The sequence below is a fragment of the Larus michahellis genome, chromosome 3, assembly GCF_964199755.1.
Source record: "Larus michahellis chromosome 3, bLarMic1.1, whole genome shotgun sequence".
Lineage (NCBI taxonomy): Eukaryota > Metazoa > Chordata > Aves > Charadriiformes > Laridae > Larus > Larus michahellis.
Genome location: NC_133898.1, coordinates 64,047,243 through 64,062,488, shown reverse-complemented (window position 1 = coordinate 64,062,488; position 15,246 = coordinate 64,047,243). Strand labels below are relative to the sequence as shown.

The 15,246-nt window shown below is 39.1% G+C and overlaps 1 protein-coding gene across 8 annotated transcripts in view; it reads right to left on the bottom strand.

Annotated features, from left to right (window-relative positions):
- Positions 1–15,246, bottom strand: part of ARID1B (AT-rich interaction domain 1B) — a 336,006-nt gene that overhangs the window by 194,389 nt on the left and 126,371 nt on the right. The window contains exon 5 of one of the 8 annotated variants that reach the window (XM_074580485.1): positions 2,034–2,162. The exons of the other annotated variants lie outside the window; for them this stretch is intronic. Coding sequence (XP_074436586.1) covers positions 2,040–2,162 — 123 coding nt within the window. The 3' untranslated portion in view covers positions 2,034–2,039. Of the gene's footprint in view, positions 1–2,033; positions 2,163–15,246 lie in introns of those variants that run through there. 8 annotated transcript variants of the gene reach the window in all.

Here is a 15,246-nt window from a genome sequence, read left to right as displayed (position 1 = left end):
GAAAATACCATATTTATAAAAAGAAACAGTCTTTCAAAAATTGTTTTCAAATTTAAAAAAATATTCAGTGCAAAAAAAAAAAGAAAAAAAGGACTTAATTACTTAAAACACCCTCTAGGTCAGATAAAGACCAGTGAAAGAAGGTAAACCATGATTAGGATTCCACACTTACACTTGTGGGACTTCATCAGTTAAGCCTGAACCCCATGTTTTATAAACATATTTATGAATTCTATGTGTCATTTATAAATGTAGTTTCTGATATGTGACTGAACGCCCATGCCTAAGTGATTTCTGAAGAAATGTGTCATTGGTAGATCTCAGTCATTCACTTTTTAAATTCTACAACATAGAGAAAATTGAAGGAATTTTTTTAATATTGCCAAGCAAATAACTTCAAATGGAGGAGTTTGGGGTTTTTAGTTTGGATTTGGGAGGGAAGAGGGAGTATTAAGTGCAGAAGACATCTCTACATCCACATTTCGTGCCGTGTAATGTTTGCTTGCAGTACACTGACCTAGTTAAGTCTGATGGCAGCATTAACAAATACGGCCAACAAATTCAGCAGAGGAGGAACACACACCTTTCACGCGGCAACAAGAACAGAGGAACAACAAAAAAAAATACAGTAGCTCTCACCCACTGACACATCAAACATCCAGAGTTGACCAACACAGTTGCATCACTTAGAATGCTCAAAGTCCACATGCACTCTAATTCCTACTTGTTACAGAAGCCTAATTAGTGTTGACAGACAATAGCTCACAGAGAAGGCTGCAGATAGTCTACTTCAAAGACAAACGTATAGAAAGAAAAGCAAAAACACAGAAGAGATGGGTTTGGGCAAATACTGGAGCAGCTACCCAAACAGAGCACAGCAGGTGCAGGTAAGTCAACCAGTTTCAAGACTGAGCTCAGTCAATCTACGAAAAGGCCTATATGATCTAGCTGCCCACAGTGGTCCTTGGTTTCCATCACTCTTCTGCTACAACAGCTAGTTCAACATGTCCAAACATGACATCCTCATGCTTGAGTGTCTCAATGGATCAAACCAGGCTTTTTGTGTTATTTTAATAGACTAAGCTTGTGGAAGATCATAAGGAGGAAAGGATGAGAAATGACAGAGAATGAAATTTCTTCAGGCAGCTCTAAAGCTGCTCCGTTGTGTGGCAACTTCATCAGATGTTTCATCACAACTAGAAATGTACAACAAATGAGCAGTGGCAGCACACGGATGTTCTCTCACTGTAAGTTCACTGTGCCTTATAACTACAGCTGTACACAAGAACCAATACACCTGATCACCAAAAAAAAGCCAACACCAACCCCTGCAACACTCTGGGTAGAGAACAGGTGGTAAAAAATTGAATGAAAATGCAACTATATAATCAGAAATTCAACTGCAGTTGAGATTACTGGTGGATAAAGACAATTACTGGACAGAGAGAAAAGAAACTAGGTTGTGTTTAGTTCTTCTGCTTGGCAAATTTTGGAACATTCTTCCCACTGGACAGCATGATAAGCACCACATCCAGGTGTCCTGAGGCTGCAGAATGTTACTGTTGATGTGAAGAAGCTTTATGTGCCATCAGTTCCTTTGCAGTGAACACCTTCCCTGCTGATTAAAATACTGTGACAATCACAAAGCTTACTAAAACCAGAAGCAGTAAACATATGGATTGCTTTACAGAAAAACTGGGATACTGACTTGGAGGGGGAGGACCTTTTGCCAATGGTACTCTAATGCATCTAAAATATAACTGCCACTATCATTAAGAGCTGATTGACATTAATGCAGTATAGGTGGTAAACAGTGTTCAGGGCAGAAAGCCTTTGCCTGTTCCAAAGACAATTAGAAGCCACCTAACTAAATTTCAGTGCCCAGCCCTGGAAAGCAAAGCATGGGCATGTGAACAAGTTACTACATACCAGGAGTCATTTACCCTCCTCTGTTGAGGGCTACGGTGACAAGTGCGAGGTACCAACGGTGACCATGTCTCCACCATCAGTAACTACAGATTTGGACACCCATTGCAAGGTCATGCCTTACGGTACGGTGATGGTGTGCCTGCAGGCGGGAGCAGGGAGGACAGGGATGTTGAAGAGGCCACTCTGCCCCAGCAGAACCCCCTCAGCCGCCGCGCGCCACTCACTGCACCCACCTGATTGTAGCAGAAACAGACTTGTGGTCAAAAAGCCCATTTTAAGCTTTGTTTATTCCAAACAAGTTATCGATGCAGAGAACAGATGGGGAGAAAAAAGAAACTGTTTTAAGGAATAAAATAAAAATAAAAAAAGGTGTGGGGTAAGCCAAAATTAATGCCAGCAATTACTTAATAAAAATGAAATATTTAAAGTATGATGAGAAGAAAAACTTAGAAAAAGCAAGGTGCACAAAAAAGTATGGTTTTGGTTTGCAGTGCAGATGTTTAGGATTTACAATCAATATGGTTCACTTTTTCATGCTATAAAATGCATATACAATTATGCCCAAGATGTGTGTAAATGTTTAAATATTAAAACAAAACAGATATTCTGGATGTTTGATGTTTGTTTTTGAAAAGAAAAAAAAAAAGTATTTTACAAGGATCCAAGCACTAAAGCGAAATTAACATAAAACAAACAAACCAGTGTAATAAAATAAAAAGCTCAAAACCAAGTTAACCAAGGTCGTTAATGTCAGTTAAATGGCAAAGATCCATGTTAGCCAATGTTTAAATATCAATTAAATGGGAGAAGACTGCCTTGCAATTACACTTCAAAGATTTATTTCTGCTTCTTCTAGGGTTTATATTGTCTCTGGCAAACATGCACATGTTTCCTTACATTTTTGAAGCTTAAATATCCTTATATAAATTGTCTCAACTACTCAGAGATTTCAGATTTCTTCCTCCTTTTTGCCATTTATTTTTCTAAATATTTAGGAGAATGCTAGCACAGATCTGCTAGTCCTACTTTACCTCTTCCTATGGTAAATCTGTACCTAGTGAAACCATACGCTGAACCTCTCTATTTGAACAGGAGACAAAGCTCTTGTCCACCTCTTCACTCTAAAAATACCCCACAGCTTAAAATCTTGAAACACAAAAGGCACAACACACATTAGCACAAATTCACAGTGTTTTGCTGACCATAAAAAAAGGTCCTTGTATGGATGGAAATGGAAGTCTGAAAAAACCCCGATGTATTTGGTAAGAAGGTTTTTTCATGCCCTGCCTCGGAGTGATACTGCCTGGATGGAATTTACAGAGAGCCACAGTCTAAAAATACAGAGGATGGGAACAGCAAAGCAGCTCCATGGATTACACTCAGCTCTTACAACCCTTCATAGCTTCACAGGAAAGCAAACTGCCACAGCACCCATCAACGGTATTGTTCCTTCTCCTATCCAGGAAAAAATAACAAACTGAAGAGAACAGGTAAAATGTACCAACTACAGGAAAGCAAAGTCAAGTGTTGGCCACTGAACAATGCCCACATAAAATATTCACATGGGGAAATGTCAGCGCTAACAAGTGCTCACAGAACATACACAGAGATCAACCAGTGGGAACATCTCAGGGTTTTTTTTATTATTTTTTATTTTTCATACAAATCCTCCCCTTTTTTCAGCCTACAGGAGGTGAAGTCAATGCAGATGACTGGTATTTTAAGTTAACAACATTAGGGGAGGCCCAGCAGCCTGTGTGCTGCTGACACAGAGCTATCTATCTAAATAACATAAATTCTGATTTTTCCTAACCCTCCAAAGAGGATGAAAAAGGAGGGTTTGGGGTGTTTGGGTTGGTTTTTTTTCCGCCCACTACTTCAGCGTCCTAGGTAAGTCTGCCTTATGGGCCCTATACACATAGGATTATGTCAGAGCTCTTCACTAGGATTACGGCACAGCATGGGAGGACTGTCTTTTGATTGAAACAAAACAGTGCCTACTATACCTGCTTTTCAAGAGGTCAATAAGAGAGAAAGGGATTTTACTAGCAGTACTGGCCTTTTCACCTTTCTATATTCATAAACAAGTTCAACAGCCAAGTTACTTAAACTCAGTGGAAATAAGGATCTTGCTTACGACTGCATAAGTAGTCCCCTTTCCCTTTCCTGTTGGTCCTTGGGATGTGGAATTTTGGTGGGGTTTGGCTCTTCCAAACATCTGAACAGGTAAGTTTTAAAAGATGTGATTACCTAATTTGATGTTATTTATTCTTTGCCTGGAATGGGAAGCTTCAAATTTGTCCAATACAGAGAAGCAACCCAATTCAGTAAAGATGTCCTTAGACTCTTGCTTGGTTTACTTGCGTAGACACACTACCACCCTGGTGAGCAAGGGAGGATGTTCACGCAATCCCTGCTTCAAGGTGAGGAAGATCCTTTGAGCAGCACTGAGCTTGCAAATGTCAAGGCAGAGATTCCTGATACGCTTAAAAGATGCTACATAATTCTCCAGCTCAAATCAGCTCTTCAGACCCCCAGACTGAAATCTGTGGTCAGCTAAATGTAAACCATATGTACCAGAAATGTATCTTTCAAGGTATAATTTCTCTCAGTCTCCTGGCAAGAAGAAAATTTTACACAAAAGTATATTCCTTTCTCAAGAACTGTGTCATGGCCATTGCAAAGAAGTCAGTTACTCAAGTCAGTCACTATTTCACCTTCCTCACACTAATGCTGGGACAAAGGTACCAAGTCTTCACAGGAAACATCAACCTGGAAAGTTCACAGGGAAGAGAGCTGAAAAGCACGCCTGTGTTTCAGTGAATAGTCATAATGCCTGTCCAAAAGGGAATTACTAATATTGATAATAAATGACCTAGCTCTCTATGAACAGACACACAAGAACCACAAGACACACAAGAACATGTGAATCCACCACCAGGCCCAGACAATCAGGCTCTTAATTCTCTTGACCATCAAACCAATCTGCTCAAGATCCCATCCTCTAGGTAACGCATACCATAAATCATCTGATGGAGGTCTGGCACCACAACTGCCCAGCATTTCTGTGAACACCTTGAAGGTAAGGACCACATAGTAGGGTAGGGCAGAAATCAGGCAGACACACCAACGATGCAGGACTGTCAGAAGACAATCAGAAGGCATCAGAAGATGTGTAGACAGAGATGAGCTTTTCCACGGTGATTCTTCCCTGAAAACATACAATAGCCTAGCTTTATTGCTTATGCAAGACACTTCAGGAATGAGCTTAACAATTTCAAGCCTTCCTGAAAAAGACCACTTTTGCTGGACTTTTGGAACAATATTACCAGCCTTAGAAGAGGTCAAAGGGAATAAGTATCTACAGTATGGAGAAACTAATAGCCTTCTTTCAGCTCCCACTTAGCGATGAGAGAGAAGACAGACGTGCAGTAGAACCTGGGAGTCCAAACAGTCCCCAGCCTTTTCCAGAAAGAAATAGCAGCGTCTCTTCAAAAAATAGAAAATGCATTTTGTGCAATGCTGACTGTACCCAGACTTTCAGAAATGTGGGAGTATGTAAATCAAGCACACAAAATAATCTTGATTAGGTGTGTCCTGACTGGAAATAAGACACGGAAACGAAAAGCTCTGACAATTACCAGCCTGCTCTGAAGGTGAGGAAGGAGTTACCAGTCACCCAGGGTTCACAGGAAACAGTATGTACAAGCATCGAGTACTTTGTGAATACATGAATGCATTGGTACTAGATATTAAGTAAGCCAATGGAACTTTAAAATGCTTGGAAATTAAAACATACAGGGTTTCAATACAAGTTATTAAACCAGAATTAGGAAACTCCTCCATCTCATTCTGCTATTTATACAGTAAGCCTCGCTCCTCTCCCTCCACCATCTGCCTACAATTTAAATAAAATACTAGAGAGTCCAGGACAGTCTAGAGATGTTCTTAGGTTCCAATGAGGCAGGTTTAAAGCAGTAAATGAAATCAAATTAAGGAAAAAAATATAAAAACCCAATATCATTATTTTTTAAGCAGTCATTTATAGTTGTGCCTTTTATACAAATAATTTCCCTTCCATGGATTTGGCCAGTAATATCCTTGAATGGTTGCAAGCACGGTGCTTTTTTGAAAGCAACCTGAAAAACTAGGTTAGCCTAGAAAGTGAATTCCATCTGTCCTGGTTGTCATCAGTAAAAGATACCTATTCACTTCCTTTCAAGCATATAATCTAGTACTCAGTCTAAAATAGGATTTTAAAGACTTCTCTTATCAGCTTTTAGCCTTACTTCAGTAAGCAGAATATACACTACTTCAAGCTGGTGCTATACTGAAATTAGAGAACTGAATATTTTTTTCCACTTTTACTTCTTATTTATTTCAAAGCACAGAATGTGTAAATTCACTTTCTGCTATTCTACTCATTTAACATGGACTGAAACCCAACCAGGATTCTTTACTGCTGTAGGTTCCCAAGAAAACCTCCAGTACGAGAAAATAAAGTAAAAATCCTAGCTACTATAAACTGACTTTTACTCATGTGAACTAAGCAACTACTGACATATGAGTTAGTATGAGCATACCAAACTTTATTTAGGAAAGAGAAATGGGCTATTATAATTGTATTTGATTCCCGTTCACTTACCAGATCCACTCTGGAAAATGAAATAAACCATGCCAAAAGACATTAATTCCCTTCAACGTATCAGAAGTACTTTACAGAAGCAGTGTAAAGAGAAATAGCTATTGTTCTTATTTTATTTCCAATCCCCTCATGCTCCTTACTGTTATGAGGATCAAATTCAAATACACCAAGCAGCTATTTTGAATGTTTGCAGCCCTAGTGAAACAGAATATGAGCACACTGCAGCTACATCCTAACTTGCCTGCCTGCCATCCACCCGTCATTTGGATGGGTAATTTCTCCCCTCGGGACCATATGCAGTGCTTAAAGCTGAGTCAGTTTGCCGTATGGCATTATTCTATAAAAGCAACACGGCTTTGCTGGAATCTGACCTAGGAGGGTAAAGGCTTCTACATACTTGGCTCAGTAGTTGCCAGACATGTTAAAGAAACAATCAAAAAAAAAAAAAAAGGTTTCAAATGTTGATGTAATCCACTTGTTTTACACAGGATTTTTCCTATCAACACATACCGGCTTTACACCGTTAAGAAGCAGAGTTCTGAACATCATTCTTGTTATTACCTACATCCAATTGCACACGAGAAATGAAAAAATACAGAATATACAAAATAATCACATTGCACTGAATTATAGATCTACAGCCAAATTATAAATCTACTGAATATTGTATCTACTGAATTATACAGATATATTTTCTACTTTTGTTTCATAATTTGCACTTTCCATCTCCATCCAACTGTGCTTCTTTTCTTTTCAAACATTTTATACGAATAATTTGGAGAACGTTGGACATCAAAGGCTTCTAATAAATGACTGGTAGATGCAGGACTAGCACATTAGAAATGTTTACTAATATTCTCCCTCCCCCCATACTTTTGTTTTACTGCAGCTACCTATTTCAGCTTTTTACTGAGTAGTGGGAAGTAATTATTTCAGAATACTGTAGACAGAATCACTGTTTCTTTAACTTGAGTGCAATACAATAAAAGCAAGCCAAGAAAGGAAAAAAAACCCACCCCATAAGCAGGGGGGTTTCCTTTTTTGTGTCGCAAATGTTGCTAACATTCAAGATCAACAGAAACAAAATGTATTAGGAACAATCCTAACACCTTTAGAACGTTGGTAATTTTGCCGATGTGCATAAGTACAGTATTAGTTTACAATCATGTTAGATGTCACAGGCAACAGTGGCTTGCTAAGATGATTATGATAAAAGGCCATGTATCATTACCAAATTCTTTCTGGAGCCTGCTTTTAGAAAAGTTTTACTACGTACATGAGAAAAGGAAGAGAGGAGCCTTATAACATACTTGGTAATGCAGACCTCTGCTATGTTTCCACAGTCCAGACAACTGGCGCTCAGAAGGGGTCCAGCCAAAATGGAACATGTGCGTCTAGTACAACCCACTGGCCTTGACCACAGGTATTAAAATATTCATATCTCCTTTCAATGTCACTTGCATACAAACAGCTTTTCCTCCTCCTCTGAAACATTAACCTCTGCTCTCCCAGGTGATACCAACTGGTCGCAGAATTAGTATTGCCTTTCCATGCAAAACCACCACTGAGCTAGCAAGGGAAGCACCTGTCAGGCACTCGCTTCTGTCTCCTCAGTGCTCAAGTATCTATTAATTACAGCCTACCCGCTCCACCAGGAGATGGGCCAAAACAGGGTGGGGGTGTAGGTGTAAAGGTCTGCTCAGAAACAAAAGGAGAGCTGCGCTGCTCCCTCCAAACTCGTCCCTCAGGTAGTCACTCCCTCCCTCTCCCCACCGTCCTCCTGCCACGTGCATTCACCATCAGGGCTCTTCGCTAGAGAAACTTCATCCTCTTCACAGAACGTTTTATTTTAAAACGCAAGGCTCCATAATGCCTCCTTTGTGGCACACTGAGGAATATGAATAATAAGCTGAAGATTCATATGGCTTTATTATTACAGGGCTTTATAAGATAAAACACCCAGAAGAGTTAAAAGAAAACAAGAAACCTCCTACTGTAGTCAATCTAAAGTGTTTTGATGAGGAAGTTATCCAGATTAGGTATTTATCTTTTTAACACAGAACAGACAGAACTATATTCACATAGCAGTTTAAAGCCCAGAATGATGCTTATTCATTAACCCAATGGGGGGGGGCAGGGGGGGATATGACACTAAACCAAACCAACACCCCCTCACTCCACAACCAACCAACAAATAACAAAACCCACCCCCCTGCCAGGCGCTATCAGCCCCTAAATGAACAGATACATTTTGGAAGATGGGTGTCCACTGGGAAATCACGTCTGTATTAGCCCAGAAAAAAATGGCTGGAAAATATTTACTAAGAAAATTCTGTTGAAAATCCAACTGAAGCTTAACCCTGGCTACGACACAGCTACCCTGTGGAGACAAACAGTGGAAGGAAATGTCCTCTTTTAATGCTTTCACCACCGCTACCCATGGAAAGGGATACAAGGAGCATCACTTCTGCATTTTGCTTTTTCTCAAGCGTAATTGTCAGAGTGATGGATGCATCAGAAACATACATAAACCAATTTCACCATTGAGAGCGTAATGCTCTCCCAAAGCCGTGCAGCAGGCCAGTTGCTATGCTGGAAGCGGCACTCGGGCTGGTAGGACCATTAGACAGAGCTCTCTTCCTATAAAAGCCTGCAAATAAATGTAGACTAAAATAAACAGCAAGTCAGATGTTTTATCTGGGGATGTTACCTCATTAAGGGCTATATATGCCAACTCCAATTCAATTTGAAGTAACCTTACGAGGGAAGACATCTCCCTCCCCCCAACCAGAATTAGATCCACTTGATCATTTTAATTATACCGCATTGCTCTTTTCAAAAGAGTCCTGCGAGCCTTTATAGGCTGCTGTGCTCCCCTTTGAAATTAACAAATTAGGCTTGGTAATTAGAGAGTCAAAATGGTGTGTTATATTGTTTGGGGGTGACAAGGGATTTGAGAGTGTTTCATTTTAAGCTGTTTTCAAGGTTTGAAGGTAAAATACTATCACTAATCATGTATGTTCCCATTTTCCACCTATGCTGATTAACATCTACATAGCGCACTGAGATAAATTTCTTTGCATCTTAATTAAGAACATTTCAAGGCAGATTCCTCAAAGTTCTGTTCATTTGAAATGACGCCATAAATATCTTTTAAATGCTATTTACTACCAAAAAAAAAAACCAAAAACCAAACCCAACCTTCTGGGGTATAATAGTAAGCATTTATCCCAGAAATTACAAATTACTATTTTTTTTCTCCTTAATAGACCTGTCGTCAAATCTTAGGATGTCACTGAAGCCTGATACATCAATTCAAGAATACAGCTGAGTCACCCTTCCCTGGGAGCACAGGCCTGTGCATTTGCTCACTGTCAAACAGAAACTTTAATAATTTACATTTCAGTTTGCATTGCTTAAGATTACGCTGCAAGCCCTAAACTGATTATTATTATTAACCACATTGCCTCTGCAGAAGGATTGCCGTGATGTATCACTTCAGGGACTGATGTCCAGATTCAGTGGACAACACCGACATCAGATCTGAGCAAAGCGTGCCAAAATTTGGGAAGGCTGGCCTGACAGGCCATAAGAGGACATTTATAGCATTGCTTCTTTCATCTCAGGCTCTCAAGCCTCTTTACATTCACAACAACTCACAGGTTATTACTTACTTTTTTTATGATATACAGGGATAAACATTTGGTAGTCTTGGTCACTGATGAGGGCATGAAGAAAACAGAATTAAAGAAACCCTGATGCCTCCCACCACCGTCCTCCCATAGCAAGTAAGGTAACAGTATGTTTTGATACTATGAAATTTTTCAGTTACAGAAGTCCAGAGCAAAAAATATGATGCTGATGTTTTATTCTAATTTTTAATGCATTTGTTCTTCAACAAAGCCACTTTCTGATGGCACTCAGAATAAACACATCGCAATACTCACAAAATGTACAACACCTGAAGCATAAGGTATTTTTAATTCTATTCAAAGTTTTACAGCACAGAGTACGTAGACTTTCTTCCCCTGAACTACTCTTCTAAGCTGGCATTGTATAACAGTAGGTGAAAATGTCAGAAAGGAGGAGGGAACTTCGTTCCCCTATAGAGGATCAAAGAATATGAAACATAGGAGACAATAAAAAGAAAGCAAGCAAGAAAAAGAGCTATTAAAAGGGTATGATGAATGGCATATACATCCTTGTGATAATTCCTTTCCTGCTTTATTGCTCGGTAATGATCATACAATACTATACTTCATTGATCACTGCTTGAAATCTAAGCTTCATTTCCTTCACATACGTTGAACACCTTTGACTTGAATTCACTTCATGTAACTTTTCAGTACTTTCTTTTTAGTGTAAAGGGAAACCGAATATAAATACTGAATGAAGGAGGAAAAAAAAAAAATCATTTGACATTATTGTTCTCTAACATCTATAGAGCTAGGAGATATCTTTGAGGTTCAAACGTGTCTGTGGCAAAGCAGGGCACCACATCAAGGCACTCTATATATTAAGTGCGTGTCTTGGCCTAGTGATTGAAAACCCACTTTGACCACGAGCTGCAAAGACTGAACGCAGATTTCCCTGTAGCCAAATCACTCACTGTCTGGACAGGAAAGAGGGAACCTCCACTACAGTCCTACACGCAGTCTGACCTCCGGGGCAGGCCAGCGCCAGGGCTGGCCCCACCAGCTGCTCCGCATCCTCTTCTCTGGCAGGGCTCAGGGCAGGATGAAGTCCCCCATAAGCAGTCCACGTACCTGTAGTATCTACAAGGCGAGCGTGTGCACAGACGCTTAGTACAGACTACTACCTAATGCTTTTTGACTACATGTGTTTTCAGAAGCCAAATGAACAAATAAGGATGCTGGCAGCTCCTTTTACACAGATAAACTCCAGCTGGAAGGACATAATTTATGAATGCTTCCTCACTGCATATACTTCCCTTTTAATCAACTGCTAATGGTCACTGTGGTGCTCCCCTTGGACAGCCCCATCTTCCTGCTCACTGTGGAGCACAATGACTCCAAACACGCGAAGGCATATAATGAATCAACACACCACTAACAGCTAATACTCTTTTGACAGTTTAATCATTTATTGTGATGAATTCTCTCCCACAAAAACATTGAGGGAAAAATATGTTAATTTAAAAAAAAAAAAAAGTATTTTGCTTATATTGCATTTTCATCGTACTGATTTACTGGATGAAACAAAGCACAACTGTCTATAATCATAGAACTAACATATATGAAAGAATAGATGGCACTTAAACATGAAGTCCCTAAAAATCCTTTTCACTAAGTTTCTAGTCAGGACAAAAGGCACACTGGATAAGGATTGTAAAAAGGCAAAACAAGGCTTTTAAGACACCACATGAAGAAAACCTAGTTAAACAAAACAAACAAACAAACAAATCACAAATATTAAAGGGTTGTGGTCCTGTGATTAAGGCATCTAACCAGGATGCAGAATATCTGGATGCAATTCCATCTCTGCCTCTCACTTCCTCCATGACCTTGGGCAAATCAATTAATCTTTCTGTGCCATAGATACTCAGCAGGGATAGTAATAGTACAACTTCCTACCTCCCAGGACTGTTGCGAGAAGAAATTCGCTGATGTTTGTGAGGTCAGCTCCCTCCCTCTTAGGTCATATAGATTAACTCTATTTTGTTTATATCATCAGAGTACTAACAGCAGCAACCAAACACCACACAATTCTTAACAGAATTAAGGCAACTATTTCTGTGGATTGTTTTATGCACTGAAGAACCTGAAATTTTAAGGAAACCCTAATTCTCTATGTGATGGTGTACACTAATAGTGTATTATGGACTTGCGGCTTATGACCATCAACCACATAATAAGAAGCTGGAAGAGTCAGTAATTCCTAAACCTATGTGCTTGACTGGAAAAGCATTTCTGTTCGAGGCATCTGAGATACCTGTATTTCACGTTCAGGAACTGTTTATGCGTATAGACAATCACAGACTTAAAAAAATAACTGTAAAGAGGAAAAAACCACCCAAAGAACTAGACGGCATAACACAGAGGAAGAAAATTACAGATTGCAGGTAGATTTAGCATATAAAATACAGTTTTTCCTATATATATAGAAAGACAAGGGAAATGGCTGCTACAAAATTTTCTGTAAAACAAAGAAAGAAAATAAATTTCTAAGCAACCATATAATAATGAGGTTTAACAGTATAGACCTTATGCTGTTCAGAAAGTATCCAGTCTTTCCTGGGTTTCCATATTAACCATGGATTGAGGTACAGGTAAAAATGATTACTTTTTTTAAATGGTCCCACAGTCAACTTCAACTACGCGGACAAAAGACAGAAGAAAGTGACTTGTACTTAGGAACACAAGATAAGAGCAACTGTGTCACAAGGAGCTCATAGATCCTGTACTTGAATAAAAAACCCACACACGACCATGTAGGCCATCCTGGCAAATATGTCATTGTTACATGTGAAAGGAAGTGAGGGCAAACACAACACCTAACTCTTCAATATAATTACCATTAAAAAGCCTGCCCAAGATTTGAAAGTGCTTAAATTTTGAACATTACTGTTCAATATAGATCACTATATGGCTGGAAAATCCCCTAAAATACTCCTTCTAGGAAGAGCATCAATTGTGTACAGCTTTTACAACCGTACCACCAGTTCAGTATACGTGGGCAGACACACAATGCACTGCACTACTCATAATTCCAGACTATCTTGCACTTTATATATGTGATTAAATGAGTTTTAGAGATTTATTATTTTTGTTTTGAAGGAAAAAAGACAAATACTATAGTCTGTAGGCTTCAAAAGCACCATGAAATACATTGTAAAGTATGAGAACTAAATAACTAGACAAGAAAAAGAAGTAGTCTGTCTAGTCAAAACAACACAGTATTTTTATAAATATTTCTTTTACTGTATACTTCAAAGAAAAATACATTTTAATTTTGAACAGACTGGACAGGTGACTACCAAAGGAATTCTGGAATAAAAGAACAGAAGTGGGGGGTGCCTTAAGGTCAGCTTTGCATTTCTCCTATTTTCAAGCCAGTTTGGCCCGTTAGTGTAATCCAAAACCCTCCAAGTTTGTTTAATTTTCATCCATTTGCCAAAGCACTCAAGAGATCCAGAAAGCAGTCATGAGCCAACTTAGCAGTGCTACAGAAACTCCCGCAGTTCAGGGTCTGAAGGATATGTAACGAGGCAATCGCACCACCTTGTTGCTATCCAAAATTTGCCCTAAGCCAGGGCAATTCTCAAATATCTGTTTAGATCACTGTAGATGCAACTATATAGATCCCCCTTGCCCAACCCTTCTAGCAAAAAGAAGCTGTACTAAGGGCAATCATCCGCTTGCATTTTTATGTTAACTTTCATCATCCAAGAACAAAAAGCAATAAGAAAGCACTACAGCTGTGCTGTATCACTAAACAGGGTTAACTAGTGGTGGCAGAGGTCTCTAACAGTTGTGTTTTCATTTTAAATTAAGTTTAAAATATTTTAAATCAGTCACGTAAGCTTCACTCAGCATGAAATAAATTAGAATGTTTTAAGAATTTGGGACTAATTTTACTAAAACTTCTGGTTTCTTACTAGCTCTCAGCCACAAGATTAGCCACTCGTCAGGAAACCTTCACAAATATTTTCTTGCCCATCCATGGCTGAGAACAAGAATAGGAGATGAGGGAAAATAAAAGGAATTTAAAGCTGCTGAAAACTAATGTCTACCACATGAGGCACAAAATAAGCATGCCGTTGTATATTTGATGAAAAAATAACTGTTATGAAATATTCATTTGAAAAGTGATTAAGCTTTGCAATTGAAAAGCTAACCCTTCACAACACGAAATAATCATGCAGCTTGGGAATGAACACATCCTGTGTCCTCTGGTGCTTATTGTAATTTATGCAACGTCTCTACCCCAATACTCTGGTTGCTTAGATATTTTCCCTTTTTTTTTTAATTTGAAATGAAAAAAAGATCGTTAGACTTTTTCTTACAAGCATTCTTCAAACCCAAAGAACCAGATTTACTATCCCCATGCATTTCCAGGCACGGAACGGTAACACTTTCTCCGAATTACCTGCTGGGGAGAGTAGGAGGCTCTCCAGGCCCCAGCGCAGGGGTCCCCAGGACCCCGGGCAGAATCCCACCTCCCGCTCTGCAGCAGGAAGCAGCTTGTTTCTTCAAAGCTATTTACAAATTTACTCACCAGCACAACATACAGTGACTCTCCGAAGGGTTAAAACGAACAACCTTTCATACAGAACAGACAACCTATTCCCTAAACTATGAGCGATTAATCCACTGAGCAAAAGAAATGTTTTACAATCCCATTTATTTTAACTAAATTTCTTCAGGGATATTTAACTTTACATATGAAAGCTACACTTTGTACATGGTATACATGCAGACGCATTATTTATTTACAAATCCCAGGCACGGAAATCATGAGTTTGAAATTTTCCTTATAATGAATTTCATAATTAGCCCTTCTGTAGTCAAGGCACATACAGAGATCAGGGATTATTCATTAGAGGAAGGAATTAGCAGGATTTTAGGCTTCAATGGCCTGTACAGACTATTAGCTTGCATTTGGCTATTAGGCGGGTAAGCAGAGTGGTCTCTAAAGCGTCAGCAACAGAT